The 19,351-nt window shown below is 42.2% G+C and overlaps 1 protein-coding gene across 1 annotated transcript; it reads right to left on the bottom strand.

Moving 5' to 3' along the window:
- Positions 1–732: 732 nt before the first annotated feature.
- On the bottom strand, positions 733–19,118 carry LITAF (lipopolysaccharide induced TNF factor). Its single transcript, XM_075058286.1, has 8 exons — positions 19,080–19,118; positions 17,482–17,793; positions 12,921–12,978; positions 12,568–12,677; positions 12,450–12,489; positions 4,161–4,343; positions 3,597–3,753; positions 733–3,264 (listed from the first exon to the last, which is right to left on the bottom strand). The coding sequence occupies exons 1-8, from the start codon at positions 19,116–19,118 to the stop codon at positions 3,156–3,158; spliced, it is 1,008 nt and encodes a 335-aa protein (XP_074914387.1). The 3' UTR covers positions 733–3,155.
- Positions 19,119–19,351: the final 233 nt, after the last annotated feature.

Below are 19,351 nucleotides of genomic sequence, written 5' to 3'. Positions count from 1 at the left end.
ATGTCATCCTGGAAAGCTTAGGAAGGTGGGGGTAGGGGAAGGCTTCACCAAAATTTGTCATGCAAGGCTGGAGGATTTCAGATGGCCTGTGCCCATTCCTTACTTTTTTGTGGAAATAGCATGAGCACGTAAAGTCAGCATGCCACTTCTGTATCTATCAACAGAGGAAAAACTATTTGTTCATGACTCAACTTGCTTGTTAACAAATTGACCAAAAAGTTGCTTAATAAAAATAGTAAATATCGATGCATTAAAATGAAATTGTTTGAGGTATTAATCTTGCCTTCCTATATTTCTGCACCTCAGGAAAAAAAAAAAGAAAAAAGAAAGAAAAAAGTACTTCAGACATGAAAAAAAGCAGGGTATTCTTGCACAATTAGGGAACCTTCCTGACTGAATATAATTATATTTTGTATCTATTTTCTCCCTACTGGTCACTGGTATGTAAAAGCGTAGCCATATCTGTATGTGTTTGTTTAGTTGTATTGCAAGTGAAAGTTTTACCTAAAGGAGTTTTATCTGAAAAAATATTTAAAGGGGCCTATTTGCAGGAAAACATGTATCCCTGTGTATAAACAGTTGGTCTGCAGGTCAGAGAATATCAAAGACTTGGCCCAAGTGAGACTCTGAAAAATTTCACCCTGTAATTCCATTTCTTGACTTCATTTTAACATTTCAGCCTTCAAGTGTTTGGAAACATTCCAAAAGTTATAATTATCTGATTACAAGCACTAGATATGAAAGAGAGTTTTTATTTTAAATATAACATTTTAAAAACAAACAGTAACTTCAACGTAATCAAACACAAAGCACTTTCACACAAAGCAAGTTATGTCCTGCATTTGTCTGTCTAAAGTAAGTTTAACAAAGCAAGTTACTTTGGCACATTCTGTAGGTAATTCCATACACAAGAGAACAAACACAGGCTTTGTATTTAAGGAAATTTAAGTATAGAAGGGGCAGCAGAAAGTTTTGCAGAATGCTTAATTAGGTGGAATAGCTGCCAACTTTGTGACCTATTCTCAATCCATACAAGGAATTTAAAGAGATGCAATGGACTGAGCCCATGAAATAAAATAAAATACAACGCCACATAATGTTTTTTTTTGGTCCGTGTTCTTCTGCATTCTGGTGCCACCACCTCAGATTTTCCAACCACCACTTTGTATAGAAAAGGGGAGCTAAGGTAATAACAATTTGAAGACTTACTCACCAAACGAATATACAGCAGGATTATCCAGACCAGATTGACACGAACAAGAACTAAAACCCTCCCCTCCCCATCATGCAAGCAAACATCAAGTTTGGAAACACTTCATGCTTCACTGCTTCTTCCCATCTTGCTCTCATGATAAACTGACAAAAAGTACATTTTCTGTGAAATCCAGTGAGGCGAGAGGAGGAGGGGTACTGCTTTACTGGAACCCAGGAAGTTAAAATCACTGCCTGTGTCATCAGAACAGACAATTCAATGGAGCATCACCCAGGCCCTTAAAGAACATGGAAAGCGCTACAGTGGTGCAGCAGCAGACAAAAAACACAAGCTACTAATGCATCATGGAAGTGGAAAGCTACAAAACTATGAGCTTTTTATCTCCATCATTATCTTGCCAGTTAGTAGCTACTGATGTAAAAATTTATGGTACAGGGAGACATGATCAGAAACCTCTTCCAAATGCACAAGCTCTTAAACCACTTGCAGACTGACCCACAAGCAGCAGCAGTTTACAAAAACTAATTAACACAAGGCCTAGAGGTTGTATTTGTGATCCATGAAACTCCTGGATTTCAAACTTCTGTAAAATTAACTTATACCAAATATTTATAGAAGGCACATTTTTCAAGAACAGTAAATGCAGTACTTTTTATATGTATTTATTTTAGCTTTTTACTTTTACAGATATTAATACAGTGTTAGCATCATAGCCTTGTTTAAACACCTGCCTGCCTTTTTTAGACAGGTATCATTCAAGCGCATCAAGAAGTTATTTGGACAAGTCTGCTGCTTATGACATGGTAAAATGCTTCAACCTTCAGAGCCTCATTCCCTAGTTTTTTGTCTTAAACAAGCATATCCATCTTAAGTTTCTGAAAACAGAACTTCGCTTTCATTTAGAAAAATCAGAGTACAAGTCTAAATAATCAAAGAAACTCCCTAACAAACATGTTACCTTCTTAATGAAGAAAGACTAATTAACAAACAGATCAACAATTAAAAGCCCAGGTCCTGTATCTGTGTTTTGCAGGTGGAAGTCAAGCCTTAAGATAAGACTGAGATTTGTTTATGATCTATCAGTTGACTTACGTAAATGTACAAGGAAGTTTTCCAATGCTATAACGAAGGGCATTTCCACTGGGGTGGAGATAAGAGAACACTTCACAGACTTATAAATCAGCAGTAAAATAAAAAAACAACCAACCAAAAAACACTGAACAAATATCTATTAAAATTCCTGTATGAACATCTTTACTGCAGATTAGAGATATGACTAGACTTGAAACTGGCAAGGAAATTCAGGTACTAGATTGAATCACCACTGATGCACAATAACCCGAGTTGTCCATTTGGTAAAGCTGCCTCCAAGAAGGAAGAAGCCTTTAAGTTTGGTTCTCTTTCAACTAAGAAAATTTTAAAGTGAATTTCAGTGCTCATGAAAAGATGCCAACAAATCACCACTTCTGTCAAAGAGAGGCACCTGTCTCAGAGGCAAGCAACTCCCTGCCAGTTTGTAAACAGCGCTGTTGCAAAAGCATCAACACCAAGCATGAGACTATACAGGTCTCCACAGACATTCTCCTCTTGGTCTGTGCTGAGACTATAAGCAAGCACACCAGCATCCAACATGATTGAGACAAGATTAACTGAAGAACATCATCAACCTGTTTTGCATAAAGCAGAAAGGGAAAACATTTAGCTGCTATCAACTGGTGCTAGACTGAGTGGCCTATAAAGATTACACATAATTTTTACAGACCTAAGTCAGAATCCCCTTCAGCAGATTCTCATTCAAACAATTTAGCAATAAACATTACTTTTGATTGGTTTCCAGTGACAGGATGCATAGAAACAACCAGAAGTCTCCATGAAACTTTAGAAAGGGCTTGCAGAGGTGCTGACCAACTTCATCAATGAATTATCAATGTTTAAACACTGCCTATAAGCGTTTGTAAGAACCAATAAGAGCATTGCAGTTTGGACAGCTGTGATCCACATCCTTTAGGGCATCAATGCAGAAGGGAATTAAGCAGCAGCCACCTATACACCTGCAAATTAAAAACAAAACAAAACAATCTGTTTTACCACTTGTTACATAGACAAGAAGGTAAAATATATTTCCTGCAAAAGCCATCAGTAAAACTGGTGCCATGAAGCTTTAGGAAGAACACACAGGGCTATAGAGTCCATCACTCTAGTGTTCTAGAGCTGCTTTAAGGTCCTATAGGACTTAAATGCAGACATAGGCTATTCAAACCATAAAAGGGTCAGGTCCCAGACAGAATGAGAAAGCAGCAAAGCTGAAAGCCTTGTTATTCCTTAGAGCTATAAAATGTCACGTAAGAAGAGAAAAATAAAGTGCAAATTGGAATCAACCTACCCCAGCAGGCAGAGGCCACCACATGACAGCCAAGTCAAAGCTCCTGAGTCATATGAGAGACGTGTCACTATCATCTGGTTACAGGAAGGGCAGCACATCTGAACTGGGCGGTCATAAAATACTACTGGTTGCTGCACATACACTGTCTGAACTGTAACTGAGCAGAGAAATATGCTGTTTACTCAATGGGTAAATAAGGAAGAAAGGATAGTTAACTGACTTCCTCTGAGCTACAATCAGCTATTACTCTGAAATATTTGAGACTCAGGGCAATGAAACGCACAATGACAAAGAGCAATCACCATGGTATTTCCTAATGCAGAAACATACTGTCCTTAGAATAAGGCCGCATTAAAAACTGCAGAAAGCCAAATGATGCTATTGATATTAGCGCACACTGAAGGAAGAATTCACAAGAATTGATTCACATTATTCCCTTCAAAAATATTTTTGGAAAGTGGGGAACACCTGTGAACCACAATCTTTCAACTTCCGCACAGCACCTATTCCACAGCCACCTGACAGCTCCTTAACGTGAGGTACAGTAGAGTTTTTCAGGCTTACTTGGGTTATTTGGTGGTGCAGGCTGTCCCAGGTATGGGGGAGGGCTCATTCCCTTCCCATCTGGTTTCTGGCCAGGTTCTGGGACAGGATAGGTGTGAGGATAGCTCACATTGATTCCTGTTGTTTCCTCATAAGAAGGTGGTGCAGACGGGACAGGGATGCCACTCGGAGCAGACATTGTATCTAAAATGTAATAGAGAGAAAGTTATAACAAAAAATGTTATTTATTGAGGGCAAGTGACAGCTAACTGGGCTCTATTCAGACAGAAAGCAAGATGATAACTAGATTAAAATGCACCTTTACCAGCATAAAATCTATTGACTGTTATTTGTTTCTGATAGTGTTAAATGTTAATCTTGATTTCATTGTTGTTGCTGCTTCCTTCCCTCTTCCTTTTCACAGGGTAGTGTGTACACTTTTTCCCTACCACCAATTCTTCCTTTGTAAGTTAAAAATGCTAAAACAGGGACATAGGGCATCTTTATTAGCATACTAAGCTATCTGGCAGTTTCTCCCAGTTCTCCAAGAACAGTATTTCAGATCCCTCTCGTCCTCCTGAAAACTCAAAAAGTATGATAGGCCACATGGTAGTTGCTAACTAACATGAGCCTGGTTTGTGGTGAAGCTCAAATACTTTAAAAAGACTATTTATCTCTGCTGTGATTTGAAATTAAAAAAATATTTATACTGAAGGAAAAAGAAACCCCAACAATTAAGTACATCCGACTCAACTCAAAACTTTTACAGCTCTCAGGTATGTCTAAGGTCACCATTTTTGCTGCTTACCAAAGTTCAAATGAGTTTGTTACTGTGACTTTCCTCCACCCATTCTTATTTCATTACAGAGTATAAGAATGCCAACCATCGCCTTTTCCTCAAAGTGGAAAGAAATGATTATGATCTCAACCCAGACTTCCTCTTTCTCCCTGCCTACCTATTGCCTATATTCTGCCCACTAATTTCTTTGTTGAACAATCTCTCACAGCATCAATGCTGATTAAGCATCCCCATTTTTCTCTTCCTCCTAAGGACCATCAGCTCTCAGAGCTACACTCCATTCTCTGTTGTTGCACATTCAATCCCTCTGTATCCATGCAAGTCATTTCACTCAGCACTATCTGGGAAGGGCAACCTGTATTTGGAATATTAATTCTATATTATTATAGTAATATAGAAGCTATAATTAACCATAGCACTAGTACAAATAAAAGGAATAAGAGAAATTGCGTTGATGCGGGGGGGGGGGAGAAAAAAAAGTATATTAAGAAATAAAAATATCCACAACAATATAGCATTACTTTCAAAGCTTGTTGCTTTGAAAACAGCAGCTTGCTGGATACATGCAGCATCTTGCGGGGTGAGACACCAGGCATTCTAAGCGCAAGCATTCTCCCCGTTGTTCATATCACATCTTGGGACACCACTGCATTGCATGGTAGTAACAGGATCTAAACATGCACAATTGCTAACTTGGTAGTCACATGCTTCAGAAAACTATCTGCAAGGTTCACAGCCCAACTTCCTTTTCTACCTTATACAAAAATGACACTTCCTCCCAAAAATAAACCAAAGAGGAATGTGGTTAAGTACAGACCCAAGCCAATTCAAAGCTGAACATTAAAGACCTGGTTAAACTCTCAAGGCCAACCAGTGAACAATCATTTCCTCACAAGCTATGCTGTGGATTTTTACAGTCCAGGAAGTATGCTGTAATTTGGCTGTCCAATATGCACAGTCATTACACAGAAGGAAAAGAAGAGTGAAGAATCAGAGTAACATTGTCCATGAAGACCTTGTTGGCCTTCTGGCCCAGAAGACAAGAGGGGGTAAAAAAACAACAACAACAACAAAAAAAAAACACCACAAAAACCACCAAAACAAAACAATAAAACAAACCAGAAAAAAACTCCAGCATAAACCCTGGCTAACCCTTAAATTGTTAAGTTGCCTTTGCAGAATTTAGTTCCTGAGAAGATGGAAGACCACAATTTCTTTCACACTGAAATCAATAGTCACAACAGACAGTGGAGGAACAACAGTCAGTGGAGAACCAACCTACAACTGCTGTGCAATGACCTATTGCACAATAGTTTCCCACACAGTGGCCTGAATGATCCTTTTATTGTTAAGCTAGAATGACTATTTTATCAGAGAATTTATTATTCCCAAATAGAGATAACTTCTGTGAAACCATGCATCTACAGCCACCTTCTCCCAGATTACCTCATTCCATTTTGTTTATGTGGGCAGATGAAGCCCAGAATTCACTTGCTGTTTTCAGTATATTTTAATGCTTAAAAGCACCAGTTTAACAACCAATTGCATCAACAAGATTCATCCCAGGAAAGAATGTAGCTATTTTGTGCACAGATCTGGAACTTTTTCACTGCATATTCTGAAAAAGGATCTTCTCATTACCATTTCAAGACATTTGTGTAATGGCCACCCTGATGTCAAAGCATCCTGGACTTCTAAATTAACACATAGAACTATGAAAGAACTGCCTAATGAACCCCCTTTTCCTTTGGTCTCCTAAAAATCTGGCTTTTGTACTGTTTAAAATGCACCTCTTTCCACCTATCACCCAATAAATATACCACATTCTTCATTCAGAAGAACTGTTCACTTTGGCAGCAAGATTGCAGAGAAGGATCCAGCAGATCTACCAGACCAGAAGCTGAATATAAGCTTACAGTGTCATGAAAATGGCAAACACCATGCAGGGATGTGTAAGCAAAACCAGTATCTGTATGACAGATGAAAAAGTTCTGCTGCTCTGGGAAAGCCCCCATGGGAGTCTAGTATCTAAGAAACAAATAGGTGAACAGAAAAGCACCAAGAACAATCATAAAGTCTAGAAAAGAGGACTTCTGAGAAAAAGCCAAAGAAATTGAGTTTCCTTAGTATCAAAAGGCCAGAGAGAATAATGAAGACAGACAGGTAGCAATGAAGAACAACTAAACAAACTCCTCAGAGTAAACTTTAAGGAAAACTTTAAGAAAAACTTTAAAATAATAAGCTTTTCCCTGTGTCTATTAACAAGACTACTTAAGCACTAGATAAATTGGCAAGAAGAGTTGTGGAACCTTCCCTCCTGAAAGTTTTAAGAAGAGTTACACATCAGAAATTATATGTCATTCAGCATTAAGTGGATTAGAGAACCTCTTCACATCCCTTCCAACTGTATTTTCCATTATTTCAACACTTGCTTTTGAAAATAAATGCAATGCCTTTTAAAATTAAACACCTAGTTTCATGTATGCTGTTTCAGAAGTGAGATGCTGCATCTTCTGAAGAAAGTAAGGCCCAACCCTGAACAAACTGCTTGCAAACCAACCCCCTGCCCCTAGAGCTTACTGCAAGACTGGGTCTAGAACTAACTGAAAACCAGCTTGCTCTACTTAAACCAAACCAAACCCCACCCCCACCCCTCCAAAAAAACCCAAACAAAACAAAACCACCACCAAACAAAAAAACAGACCAACCATTATAAAGAGTTTCTGAGTATCAAACTTATTCAAGCTTCAGATAAGATAGTAACTGCAGCAAATTGATATGACAACAAGCAGTAACCCAAGGATTAGACAGTAATGAAAACAAAGGTGAGGGACATTCTAGAAAGGATTTTCAGCATTTTATTTTAGTTTAGGCAAGACTTACAGCCTGGGTTAGTAATTAAACTGCATATTATGCTTCCCTATGCAATCTCTTAAAGCACTGATAGACTTCCCATAGTTTCCATTTGCACTTTGCTCCCTGCAGATATGTACAGAGCAGCTTATAACTTTAATCTCTTATATAAAATACCACTGATACAGACATGTCTGGAAAGAGCAGCTAATATATAATGCCTGATTACAAAGAGGACAAAAGATTAATATTACAAATCAACCACCAGATCGTATAAAAAGTGATATAGAATCTTAAGCATCCATATACAATAGGGAAAACTTGAATTTCTAACACATTAACAAACTGTACCCAGCTACTTACAAAAACAGCAGCAATTTATGAATTGAAAGATAAAAAGGCACAAAAGCAAGATGATGGCAGAAGCAGAAACTGAACCTACAAGTTTTATCTTCCCAAAGCAGACTCTCAAATACTGCTCCCAAATAATTCAAAAGGGAAGACTGTTTGGTGACAGGTACCTGACTGCAAGAAAAAACAAAGGATAAGACAGATAACAGGGAAGTCAAATACACCAAAAAGTTATCTGGAGGTAGCATATATGCAAAACATTAGGCAACATTAAAGCTATCTCAAACCAGGATATGCAAACATTGAAAGACCAACAAGCACACTAAATGCAAGACCAAGCCTTTTACGCTGATACACAAGAAGTTTCCATTTACATCTGGAAGTTTCAGATCCAAACACCATTAAGCACAAAGAAGAACTGAGCAGTTCTAGATTCTCTTCCCAGACTCACTACTCTTTTGCTTCGAGTCTTTACAGATGCATGTGGTAAGACAAAGACCAATGGCTTCAGCTACCCATCCCACATTCTTCTGCTCCTCCAGGTGCACAATAGTAAGGTGTACATTGACTCACCGTGCCCAGCTGCACTATAACTTTGGGCAGATGAGTCACTAGACTCCAGAGAAGAAAAAAGCAGCAAGAGTACCAGCTCCCTCCCTGATTTTTCTTTTTTGTTCTTTTGCTCAACAGGAAGAAACACAAGTACTTAGAGCTGCAAGCACTTTTCTCAGCCCAAATAATTTCCTTTATAAGCACACACTGGAACAACACTGGCATGGGACAAAGCACGCTTCCAGCTCAGTCCTTCCTGCAGAGGTCCATTGCTTTACATACAGAAGAAACTTGGCATAAGGAGAGGGAAAAGGCTGGTAAAAGCCACAGCATTCACAAACCACTCTATTTGAATAAAATCAGATTAGTTATTTACGCTGGCTGGAGAGACCAGGAAGACAAGTAACAAATTCTACTGACAGAAGGATGCATGGATACCCTTCTCTACAATGGAGAGTACAGCACAGCTCTATTTCACTTTTACAACTGCACTAAAGCCACATAAATTTGGGGGAATGGAAGCCTTTTGATACTGTTGAATAGTAAAACTCAGTGGTGTGGAGCAGTTTTTGCAGGGTTTTGCATTTTGCAAAATCATATTTCAGCTAATTCAAACACTCCCCCCAACTCCCCCCCCATTTAATTCCTAAATTCCAACTCCATGCAGCAATTTGAAACCAGAAGCAGGGTCTTCATTTGCTCCCTACCCAGAACTGTCAATTTTAACACAGCAAGAGAATTTGCAGGCTGTACCTGAAAAAAACAGCACACCACCTGGCTAAACCTTTCTTTTATCTTGCTACTGGAGAAAATGAATTAAGTGAATCAGAACTTCTAAGGTAACTTACCAGAAGAACTTATTAACCAAGCATTCATTATAAACCCAAGATTCTTACAGCCTTTTATCATGGGCTTCAGGGTTTGTATTTGACTAAAATAATCCAAGATAAAACTTTGACTTGAAATTAGCAGCATGCTTAGAGACAGCTCCACATTGCAGAAGGATTCAGCAGGGTTATAGCTCATCGGATGAGACAACTGTCCAATGATGTTTATGTAATCAATTAAAATATAAAAATAAAATGTAAAAAATTACCTACACAGTTTTTTTTTTAAATAGCTGCATAGCATTCCTCAGTACACCCTCCCACAACATGGGTTTGTAAAAAGTTGGGCAGCTCCTTCAGAATGCTAATTGAAATATCGAACTGTAAAACCTAGTGTAGATGAGGAACACTCTTACTCTGACCTTCTTCATCAAGATGCATACAGGCATTACATGGAAAATAAGAAAGAATGTATGTTTATCAGAGTCCAGAAGCTACACAGGCCTTAGCGTGCCCAAAACAGTAAGTTGCTCTGTGATAACCTATACCTGCTACATCTGACAGATAATACACATTCACACATTAACTTATGCCATCATCTGTTCTAGGAAGGGAAATATATTCAAGATTCCCTCCCTCCCAAGGGGCAGATTTCCTGTAAGAGTGTTAGGGCACCATTATTTGTATCATGTTCCCAAATACAGAGACGGATAAAGCTACAGGGCTACAGTCATCTTCCCCTTCCCTCCCCACACTCCATTCATGATGCAGACCAGTCAGGGTCAGTCTGACTCACATGCCTTTCACACACCTTCACCTAGTGATAATCACAGTAACTACAAATTGTCCTCTCCACACCCAAAACTGAACATATATCTATTGCCATTTTCTCACCATAGGATGCATCCCCCATCTTATGAAAACTTTTTGATACTGCCCAGATCGGTATGTTAACATTACATAGTTTAAAACTGCAGTCTTTTTCTGAAGACAGAATGCAAATGTGTATTCTAAGAATGCAGAAAAATACCTTTTGCCCAAGGACAAATTGGGGGGGGGGGGGGGGGCTGAAACAGGAGAGGGAACAAGACAAAAGCAGTAGTCAAGTCATTTATGCCTTACCCAACAATTACAGATGAATCATTAGGCAACAATTTTTTTAATTCCAGCTAGTTTCCTGACCTGCACCAGAGTCTAGTAGAAATGGATTCCACAGCAGCACACAGGTAACAGCAACAGCACCTCAAGGATAACTGTGGGTAGACAATCTCTCTGCCCCTTAGCAGGAGGGAAGAAAAAAAAAAAGTCTGCGCTGTCCCCACACTAACACGCCATGCAAGGAAAAACTTATGTGCAGAAGTGTTGCTCCTGGGAAGCAGAGAAGATGGAGGAACCTGTAGTGTCATCCCCCTCTCCCTGTCCAGCCAAACCTGAGCTTGACACCTGCTTTTAACGCAACAGCAAGTACTGCTCTTCTAAGAATCGAAGAACAAATACACTTACTACCTTACAGAACAATTTTCCTTAACTGAAATCTTCCTTAGCCACTCAGGTACAGACCAAAAATGGTCTGCTTGCTTTTAAATAGGCTCCCCTGAAATGAAATAATTACAGCTGTATATGCTTGAAGTCCTTCCAAAACAAACTTTAGAGTAAAGAAAATATAATTTTTAGTTTAAATCAGAGTGTATGTCTGTCATAAGAAATTTTTATAAAAAGATAACCACAGTTAGCTATATGAAATTTGAACTAAGAACATTTTCATTGTTTGGTATGGATTTACAACTTTCCTGTTTTTATCAGAAGAAATTTGTATCCTTAAAACAGTGCAATAGCATATGTCCTAAATCAATCTAAGACCATTTCTACCAAAAGAAAGATCCAACCTGCCACTTCACCACTATGGAGTGAGTTTTCAGCCACATCAGTTCCTTAGTCTCACCGGCCACACAGTAGCATAAATGCTAGTGTTACAAGGGGAGACGGCAACAACATTCATGCAAGGGAACATACACAGATCATGAAACCAGAACCAACGTCTCAGACCACCTGTTTTTACTTTCACAAAGCATCATTCCAAAACTCAGAATCAATACATAAGCATTCTCAGCAAAAGGAGGGACATTTCCATTACTCATGTTTATTAGGATCACTTAGAAAAGAAGTACATAATTTATATTTATCTTCTGCTGTAAGGAACGTTGCTAATGTGAATTTATCTGAACGCATTACATCAAATTGCTTTCTAGAGAATTTCTACTGAGAGGTACAACAAACTAGCAAAGATGCAAGGCAAGGACAAGAAAATAAAGTAAGCCTGTATCTGGCTATCCAAGTGATAAACAAGGTGGCAATATCATCAAGAAAGCATACCTTTTATAAGAGCATAAGAAGAGATTATTTTTTTAGATTTCCTAGCAGTTTTCATTTTTTCAGGGACTTTTATTGAATGGTTGGATGAAAAGGAACAACAAGACATAGGTAAATTTGGTCATTCACGTTGGGGTGCAAGACAGCAGATCTCAAGCAGGGACATACTAGGTTCTACCCAGGAGGGAGAGACGGTGCTGGGTACCACCTGTTGGCAGCACAGCAGAGGAGCTGGCAGGAGAAATGGGGCTAGAGGAAGGCTGCAAAACAGCATGGCGCAAGAGGGGCTTCAGCTGAGCAAGGGAGCAGACACCACTGAGAACAAAACCAGAAGATTCGCATGGTTGCCAGGAGCACGAGAGCCCAGCCGCTGTCTCCCCACCACTGCTATCCAGCCCTGAAAGCTTATACTTTGTCTCAGAAACTTCTGCCAGACTCTCAACTCCTGCTGCTCTATTCCCAGCCCAACCACCTTCTCCTGGATATAACATCCTTCACATAACCCCACTGCACAAGCTTATTCCAAGAAGCTATGCAGCTCAATTTGAAAGAGATTACCTAAGCCGGCCTCAAAGTGCAGAGTACAGCACAGCCTGCACTCGGTGGGGAGAGAAACACTGGGAAAAAAAAGGTGTCAGGCACTAAGAAAAAAAAAAATTAAAAAAAAATTACTTACCTGGATTGTTGCACGTTTGTTACACACAGCAGAAAGTTGCTGGCTATAGACAACTGTGGTATTTGATCTTTTAAGTCCAGGAAAACACCCAAAAGGAATACCAGCAAAATCTGTAGGCAACACACACAAGGGCAAACAACGGATTAGTTGGAAGGAAACAGAAGCTACAACTAGATAGTTTTGACTAGAAGCAAAAAAAAAAGTATGGCAAATAAGCCAGATAATGCAGAACTTCTCCATCAGGATCCCATCAGGCTGTAAATAATTCTGTAAGAAGAACAGAATTAGGAAACACACTTTGGAACAGAAAGCTACAACATAATACAAAGTCAAAGGGTCTTGAACAACCTCACCTAAGCAGGTTGCTGATCCAAATGACCTCTGGAGATCCCTTGTCCAACCTAAATTACTCTGTAATAGCCCAGAAAACTGAAGTTAGGTTACTGTAAAAGAAAAAGATTAAAGGTCCAGTTCTGTTTTTATCCATACACTAAAGACTAAATACTAAGTTATGACAAAAATGATGCAAAAAGATACCAATTGTGATGTAAACAAAACAAATTAATTTGCTTTAATGTCTTCTTCACTGAGGACAATTCTCCAGAACATTGCCTGAATTGCTGGGCTGTCTCCATTGCTGCCTGCTTGGTTCAAGTCAGACAAGCACTAATTCATCCCCAGTACAGAGCCTGGCAGCAACAATAGGCACTGTATGGCTATTAAATACTCCTTCTGCCCCAAGTACTATTGTACACCTAATGGAACGCAGATTCTGGATCAGTATCTTGATATCAAAAGGAAGCTAGGTTTTATTAGCCGACCTGACTTCCCCCCCCACCCTTTACTTCATAAGACATAATGTAAATATATATACATTCGGGAACACAGGAATTTCAGGCCATTTTAAGACAAGCTTGAATCTTCTTGCTTTTGTGAGATGTTCTAGAAACTCCAGTCTATCACAGTTCCAAACTTTATAAAAAGTTTTAGTCACAACCAGCTTCTCTTGTCTCTACATCATCCTTTAAGCAGTTATATATCCTAATGTTTATCTCATATACTTCTACTACCATAACTGCTCAGCTAGAGTTCTCAACCACTGCCTCCTGTCTGGTAAACCTCTGCTGGTCTTACAACATCCGTGTTGCCTCCTCACCACTCATGTCTGTATCTGTCCATGTCAACACTGCTGCCCTCCAGGATCACCCATCTTTTCCCTTCCACGCTGTACCTAGGAATAATCAATGGCCACCACGCACCAGCTGAGCAAGCGCAGAGCTCAGTTACACAGCCAGTCAGCCTCAGCGCCTCTGCAGCTGCGTGGGCCAATTCCTCTGTTGAGTCAGTAGCCAGCACTGACTTTCCTTATTGTATATACCACCTACACACCTGTCCGCATACCAAAAAGAAAAGAAGTAATCTAAAATTGTTGTTGGTTCCTGCTCTGGTAAGCTGTTTACTCAGCCTTTCCCTCACTTACCATCCAAAAATCTCTCCCTTAAGCCTTCGACTACAAGGATAAGGCTCTGTGGACACACATCTCCAGACTGCAAACCTCAAAGAAAGCGTGTGTTATTTCTAAGTAACATAAACAAGTTCTTTCATAATCCATGATTGCTCTTCCCCAACCACGCCAATTCCTGTACATGTTTCCATGGTCATTCTTCAAAGTTTTAAAATAGGCCTCAGGTAGCATCTCTTGATTTTACACTTTTTCTGACTATGTCTCTCAAGTCAAAAAGCCCTTTCAACACCTGAAAGATACCTACGGAAAAATTCACAGGTACAAAAGAAAACATGGAAAGAAAAATAATTTCAGGCTTAAGTGTCTGACTAGGACTGGAGTCACTCCATCCACACAAAGTACGGCTAAGACCCAGCGCACAAGCTTCCCAACAACGACACAAGCCTCTTTGCTTTCCTGGAGTGCAGAAAAGTCTCTGGAATATTGCTGATTGTCTTCCTTACACAACACAGCTTTTATCAGGACTTCAGTGAAGTCTATAAACATTTCCATAAAGAACTTGTCACAAGTTTCTTCACTCTTCCAGGTTACACCAGACTAATCTGCTGCACTGGAGGCATGGTAATACGTTAGTAAACACTATGGATGTTTATACATTCCAATAGTCCCACGGTCTTCCCAGTAGACTAAGCAGAAATGCAGAAGGGTTTATTAGAAAGGGAACTGTGTACTCAGTCTAGTGTGGGTTTTACAGTAGCCACGTAGCTAGGGCAAACACAGGAGCTGGTACAGAAGGAACAGACGTGGCTACAGGTGCAGTGTGTACGTAGGAACAGTAATTGTGGTAACCCATCAGTTCCCTGAGGACAGGCGTTGATCTTTCACATCATTGCCTTTGGCAGACTGAAGAGGGAACAAGACAGCAGTCAAAGATGACAAAACTCAGTAAGTTTTTGTGATGATATTTGTAGTATCAAATATTCCACAGCTATATTTTTAAAAACCACTGACCTCCTGTTTTCTTTAGAAAAAGAAAAGTTTCCCCTTGTGACTAAACTACAAGACCTGAAAGCTGATCAACTGTCCCCAGTCACAGTGTACTGGTTTTGGCTGGGACTACACAAGAAGTTGGGAGGGGACACAGCCCGGACAGCTGACCCCAACTGACCAAAAGGATATTCCATACCATATGACATCATGCTCAGCAATAAAACTAGGGGGGAGGCTGGCAGGGATTACAATTTTTGTTATTATTTTAATTATTAAACTGTTCTTATCTCAACGCACAAGTTTTCTCACTTTTACCCTTCCAATTCTCTTCTCCTCCTCCCATGGAGGGGAGTGAACCAGCAGCTATGTGGTGCTTAGTTGCTGGCAGGGGTTAAACCACAACACACAGCTCCTTCTGTGGCACAGGCACTGCGCAACCTGAGACCATCCTCACCTCTGCTTTACTGAAGAGTGAGTTCTAAGCAGCCAACGCCCTTTCATAGATTTCAAAATGGTCATGAGCATAACTTCAGCATTAACACTTCTAGTCTTGATATTAAACACACAATACTTATTTTTAAATGATGTCACATTTTTCATTTCTTACCACTGACTAGTTTTGGACAGCTGGTTCAATTTAAAAATGACTGCTATGCTTTTTTGCCCCCCCTTTTTTTTTATCTCCCCCCTTCCTGGAGACAGATGCAAACAGGTCTTGTGTCTTTGCAGCGCTTGGCAGCAGCCCTGGCATGGCAACCACCTCTCCTGTGCTTTCCTTTTCTTTTTTTTTTTTTTGAAGTTAAAGTTTCAAACCTGCAGCATAGATTTACCAAGTACTACAGTGAATGGTATAAAACTAAAAGCAAGTATCAGTCCCTTTAAGTTATCTATCAAACAGAAATTCCTAATAAAGAACAAGATGACATCAGGACTACAAAACAATCTCTTCCAAATATTGAGTATTGTGGAGGTAACCACAATTTCAGCTTTTCAACTTAATTTTGCTAATGCCCTTTCTGCTTTAAATGTCAACTTTGAAGAGGTATGTGAACTATTACTTCATACAGCCAGTGCAAACATGTGTCTCACAATCCAGGGTGCTACATGGAGATTAGCCTGGGGACAAGAGAAGGAGAAGGTAATAACCCACCCCTCTGCTTGGTAGTAAAAAAAAAAAAAAAAAAAGAGAGAGAAGATAATTACTTACAAATACAGCTTTCCTCACCCAGCTTGGCCAAGCAAATATGTTGCTGCCCTTCCCTTACTCTTTATCTCTTGCTAAAATTTGACATGATTGAATCCCCTAAATTAAACAATTCCTCTCAGTCCTCTTCACTAGAAATCCCAAGTTGCTCTCCAACACCACAGGTAATTATAGGGGCTCCCTGCACAGAGGATTTTAAGACAGCTGCTGATCAGCAGCACCTGGAATGAAACACAGGCTGACGGCTAATCTTTTTTTTAAACAATCAGGCAGGATATACAGGTTTATCCGAGCACTTGAGATTTTTGCAGCGTACAGCAGCTAGCTGCAGCACAGCACTAGCTTGTGCTACCATCTTGGTCATCTGAACTCTGGACAATAACCTCCTAGTTTAAAACAACATTTCTCAGCAGGTTGGTAAAGTTGTGTAAATTTCTCAGGCGTTTATGAGAAAATAAAATTCAGTAATATTTACAAAAAAGACTTTGATAACTATTATTTCAGTATGACAACCAATGCCATTCGCGTCACACTGAATTTTATACTGGCAAAATAGAAGCGATACTACACGGCGTGTTCTCCCCAGCAGGAAAGCTTACAGACATTGAGTGTGTTCCCTTTACCAAGTAATCCACGATGCTAGAACCATCCTGTGAGCGGCTTCACCTCGGGTCCTGGCGAGGCCGGTGAACCCCCTCCCCTCCCCGGGGCAGGGCCGGGCCGTTTCGGCCCAGACTGCTGCCGCGCCGCTCTCGGGCCCGTTCCCTGAGGACGGGGACACTTTCCGCCCCAGTCCGGCTGCCGCCTGCAACAGTTGGGTTTCGCTTCCCTCACAGCTTCGGCTCCGGCCTCGCCGTCCCCGCAGCCGAGAGGGCAGGAGCCGCCGCCCACGGCCTCTCCCGGGCCGTCTCCTGACCGTCCCGCCGGGACCGGGACCGCGACCGGGACCGCGACCGGGACCGGGACCGCGCCGCCCCGGCTCCCCCAGCGCCCCGGGACCGACCCGCCCGAGCCGCGGCGCCTCCCCCAGCCCGCAGCCGGGCCGTGGGGGTCCGGCCCCGCCTGCCTGGGCGCCGCCGGCGGGCTGGGAGCGGCGGCCGGCGCTGCGCCCCCCCCCGAAAGCGGCGCCGGCGGTGGAGCAAAGCCCCCCTCTCCCCCCCGGCCCGGCCCCGGCCGCCGCGGGAGCGGGTCCCGTCCGGCAGCGGCCAGAGCCCGGCGCGCCCAGCGTCGCCCGCAGCGGCCCCGCGGCCCTTACCGCTCGGCAGCGGGTGCCTGCCGGCCCGCTCGCCCTCCTCTCTCCGCCCGGGTGAAGCCACCGCCCCGCAGGGCTCGTCCCGTCCCCACGCTCGCCCTCCTCCTCGCCCTCCCCCGAGCACCCCGGCGGGCGGGCGGCTGCCTCGGCGGGACAGTCCGCCGCCCCCAAGCCTGGGCCCGGGACAGGCCCCGCCCGGGGCCCAGCCGGTCGGAGGGAGCCGCCGCCCCCCGCAGCTACCGGCACCGCCTCGCCCGCTGCCCGGCTGGGAGCGGAGCCGGCGCGTCCCGCACCTGGGAGCGGCGCGTCTGGGCACTGGCGGGAGAAAGAGGGAGAGGGAAAAAAAAAAAAAGTCCGTGGAAGTACAGAGACGACGGACGGACACCGCCGAAACTCTGCCAGACAGACAAACGGCCGGTCCTAGGTACTGGGGAACTTCGCAGCTCTTCCCGAGAGGCTTACGCGTAGATTAACAAATTAAAGCGAGTGATCTTCCACTTTCCCATAATCAGCGCAGCCAGACTCCACATTTTGTAGCACAGGAGGAAAAAACCCTCCCCTACTTCTGCAATACCCCTTATGTTACCAAGATCAGTCGTTTCAGACAACACTGCATACAAGAAAACAAAATGATCAAAGAAAACTTCAAGAGATAGAGCGATTTTAACTAGTGCCTTTACAGGCAATTAAATTGGATTCAGTCTTTGGAAAATACAGACTATGTCACTCCTTCCTCTATTCAGCCCAACAGCTCAAAGATAAGACAGAAAATTAATTACTGGCCAGATCCCTGAATGGGGCTCCACAAGGACTGCCTCACTCACTACCGGTTAGGTGAACCAGTTGTCAAGACCTAGCATTTAAGTGCTTTAATCTACTTTAGACTGAAGGAAGTCAATAACCCCTGAGGGCTCAGCAGGGATTGTGCATTAGGCCTTTTGGCTGAAAGCATCCAAAATCCATGAAAGTCCTGGTTTTGTGTTTAAGTCCTTTCTTGGACCTCGCCCTAAGTAACATGTATAAAGCTTCAAACCCAGAGCCGGAATTCAGGTTTCATAAGACCAAAGGGGCTCCTACCCCAAGTGACAATAAGCCCAACAGGGAGGTCTGCAGTCACAGTCATCTACTGAATCACTTGCAGGTACAGATACTCAGGGGTTTTCATCAGATGCTGGAGCGTGAGAGCTCTGGCAGCATAAGTACTCCCAGCCCCCTGATTTGGGGGGGGGGGGGGCTGTGATTCAGCAGCACGCAGTCCTTCCTACGAGTTAGCATTTGAAGCTGAGAGTAGAACTAAACCTGGAGGTGAATAAATTTTCATCATTATCAAGAAATCACATTATACTTTATGATATTTTTCTCAGAAGCAGAATATGAGTAATTTTGGCTTTGGTGCCCTGGCATAATTAAATTGGAATAATTGTTCTCTTTGTAACTAAATCCCCCACTGGCTATGAGCAGCTTAGAAGCCACAAGAGAGAGAAGCCATGACTGAACATACCTCCGAGGGTGAAATAAGGCATGACCTTCAGCTGAAAGCCTTCTTACTCTGTCATGCTCTCCCATGTTTTTTGCTTACATCTAGTCAGAGGCTGGCTCACGCTACAGCTTTTACTCCTCCTTGGGGACCCCGATAACATCGCTCCGTTTTGCCCTACTACTGTTTCCACCAAACGTCCAAATACAGCAGGCAGTCTGCATCCATTTACCAGTGCACGAGCATATTTCCCCTCCTCCTTCCCACCTGTCTCACCATTCACCAGTTCCTCCCTTTCCAGTCCTCTGCTGGCTGGCACTGGACGAAGGAAGCATCAGCTTTATCCAGGCTGTGGCTGGCGAGGCCACTGCAGCACCTGCGAGCTGCAGCCCGCTG

Source organism: Buteo buteo, chromosome 27 (assembly GCF_964188355.1).
Source record: "Buteo buteo chromosome 27, bButBut1.hap1.1, whole genome shotgun sequence".
NCBI lineage: Eukaryota > Metazoa > Chordata > Aves > Accipitriformes > Accipitridae > Buteo > Buteo buteo.
This window is presented reverse-complemented; position numbering and strand designations above follow the sequence as displayed.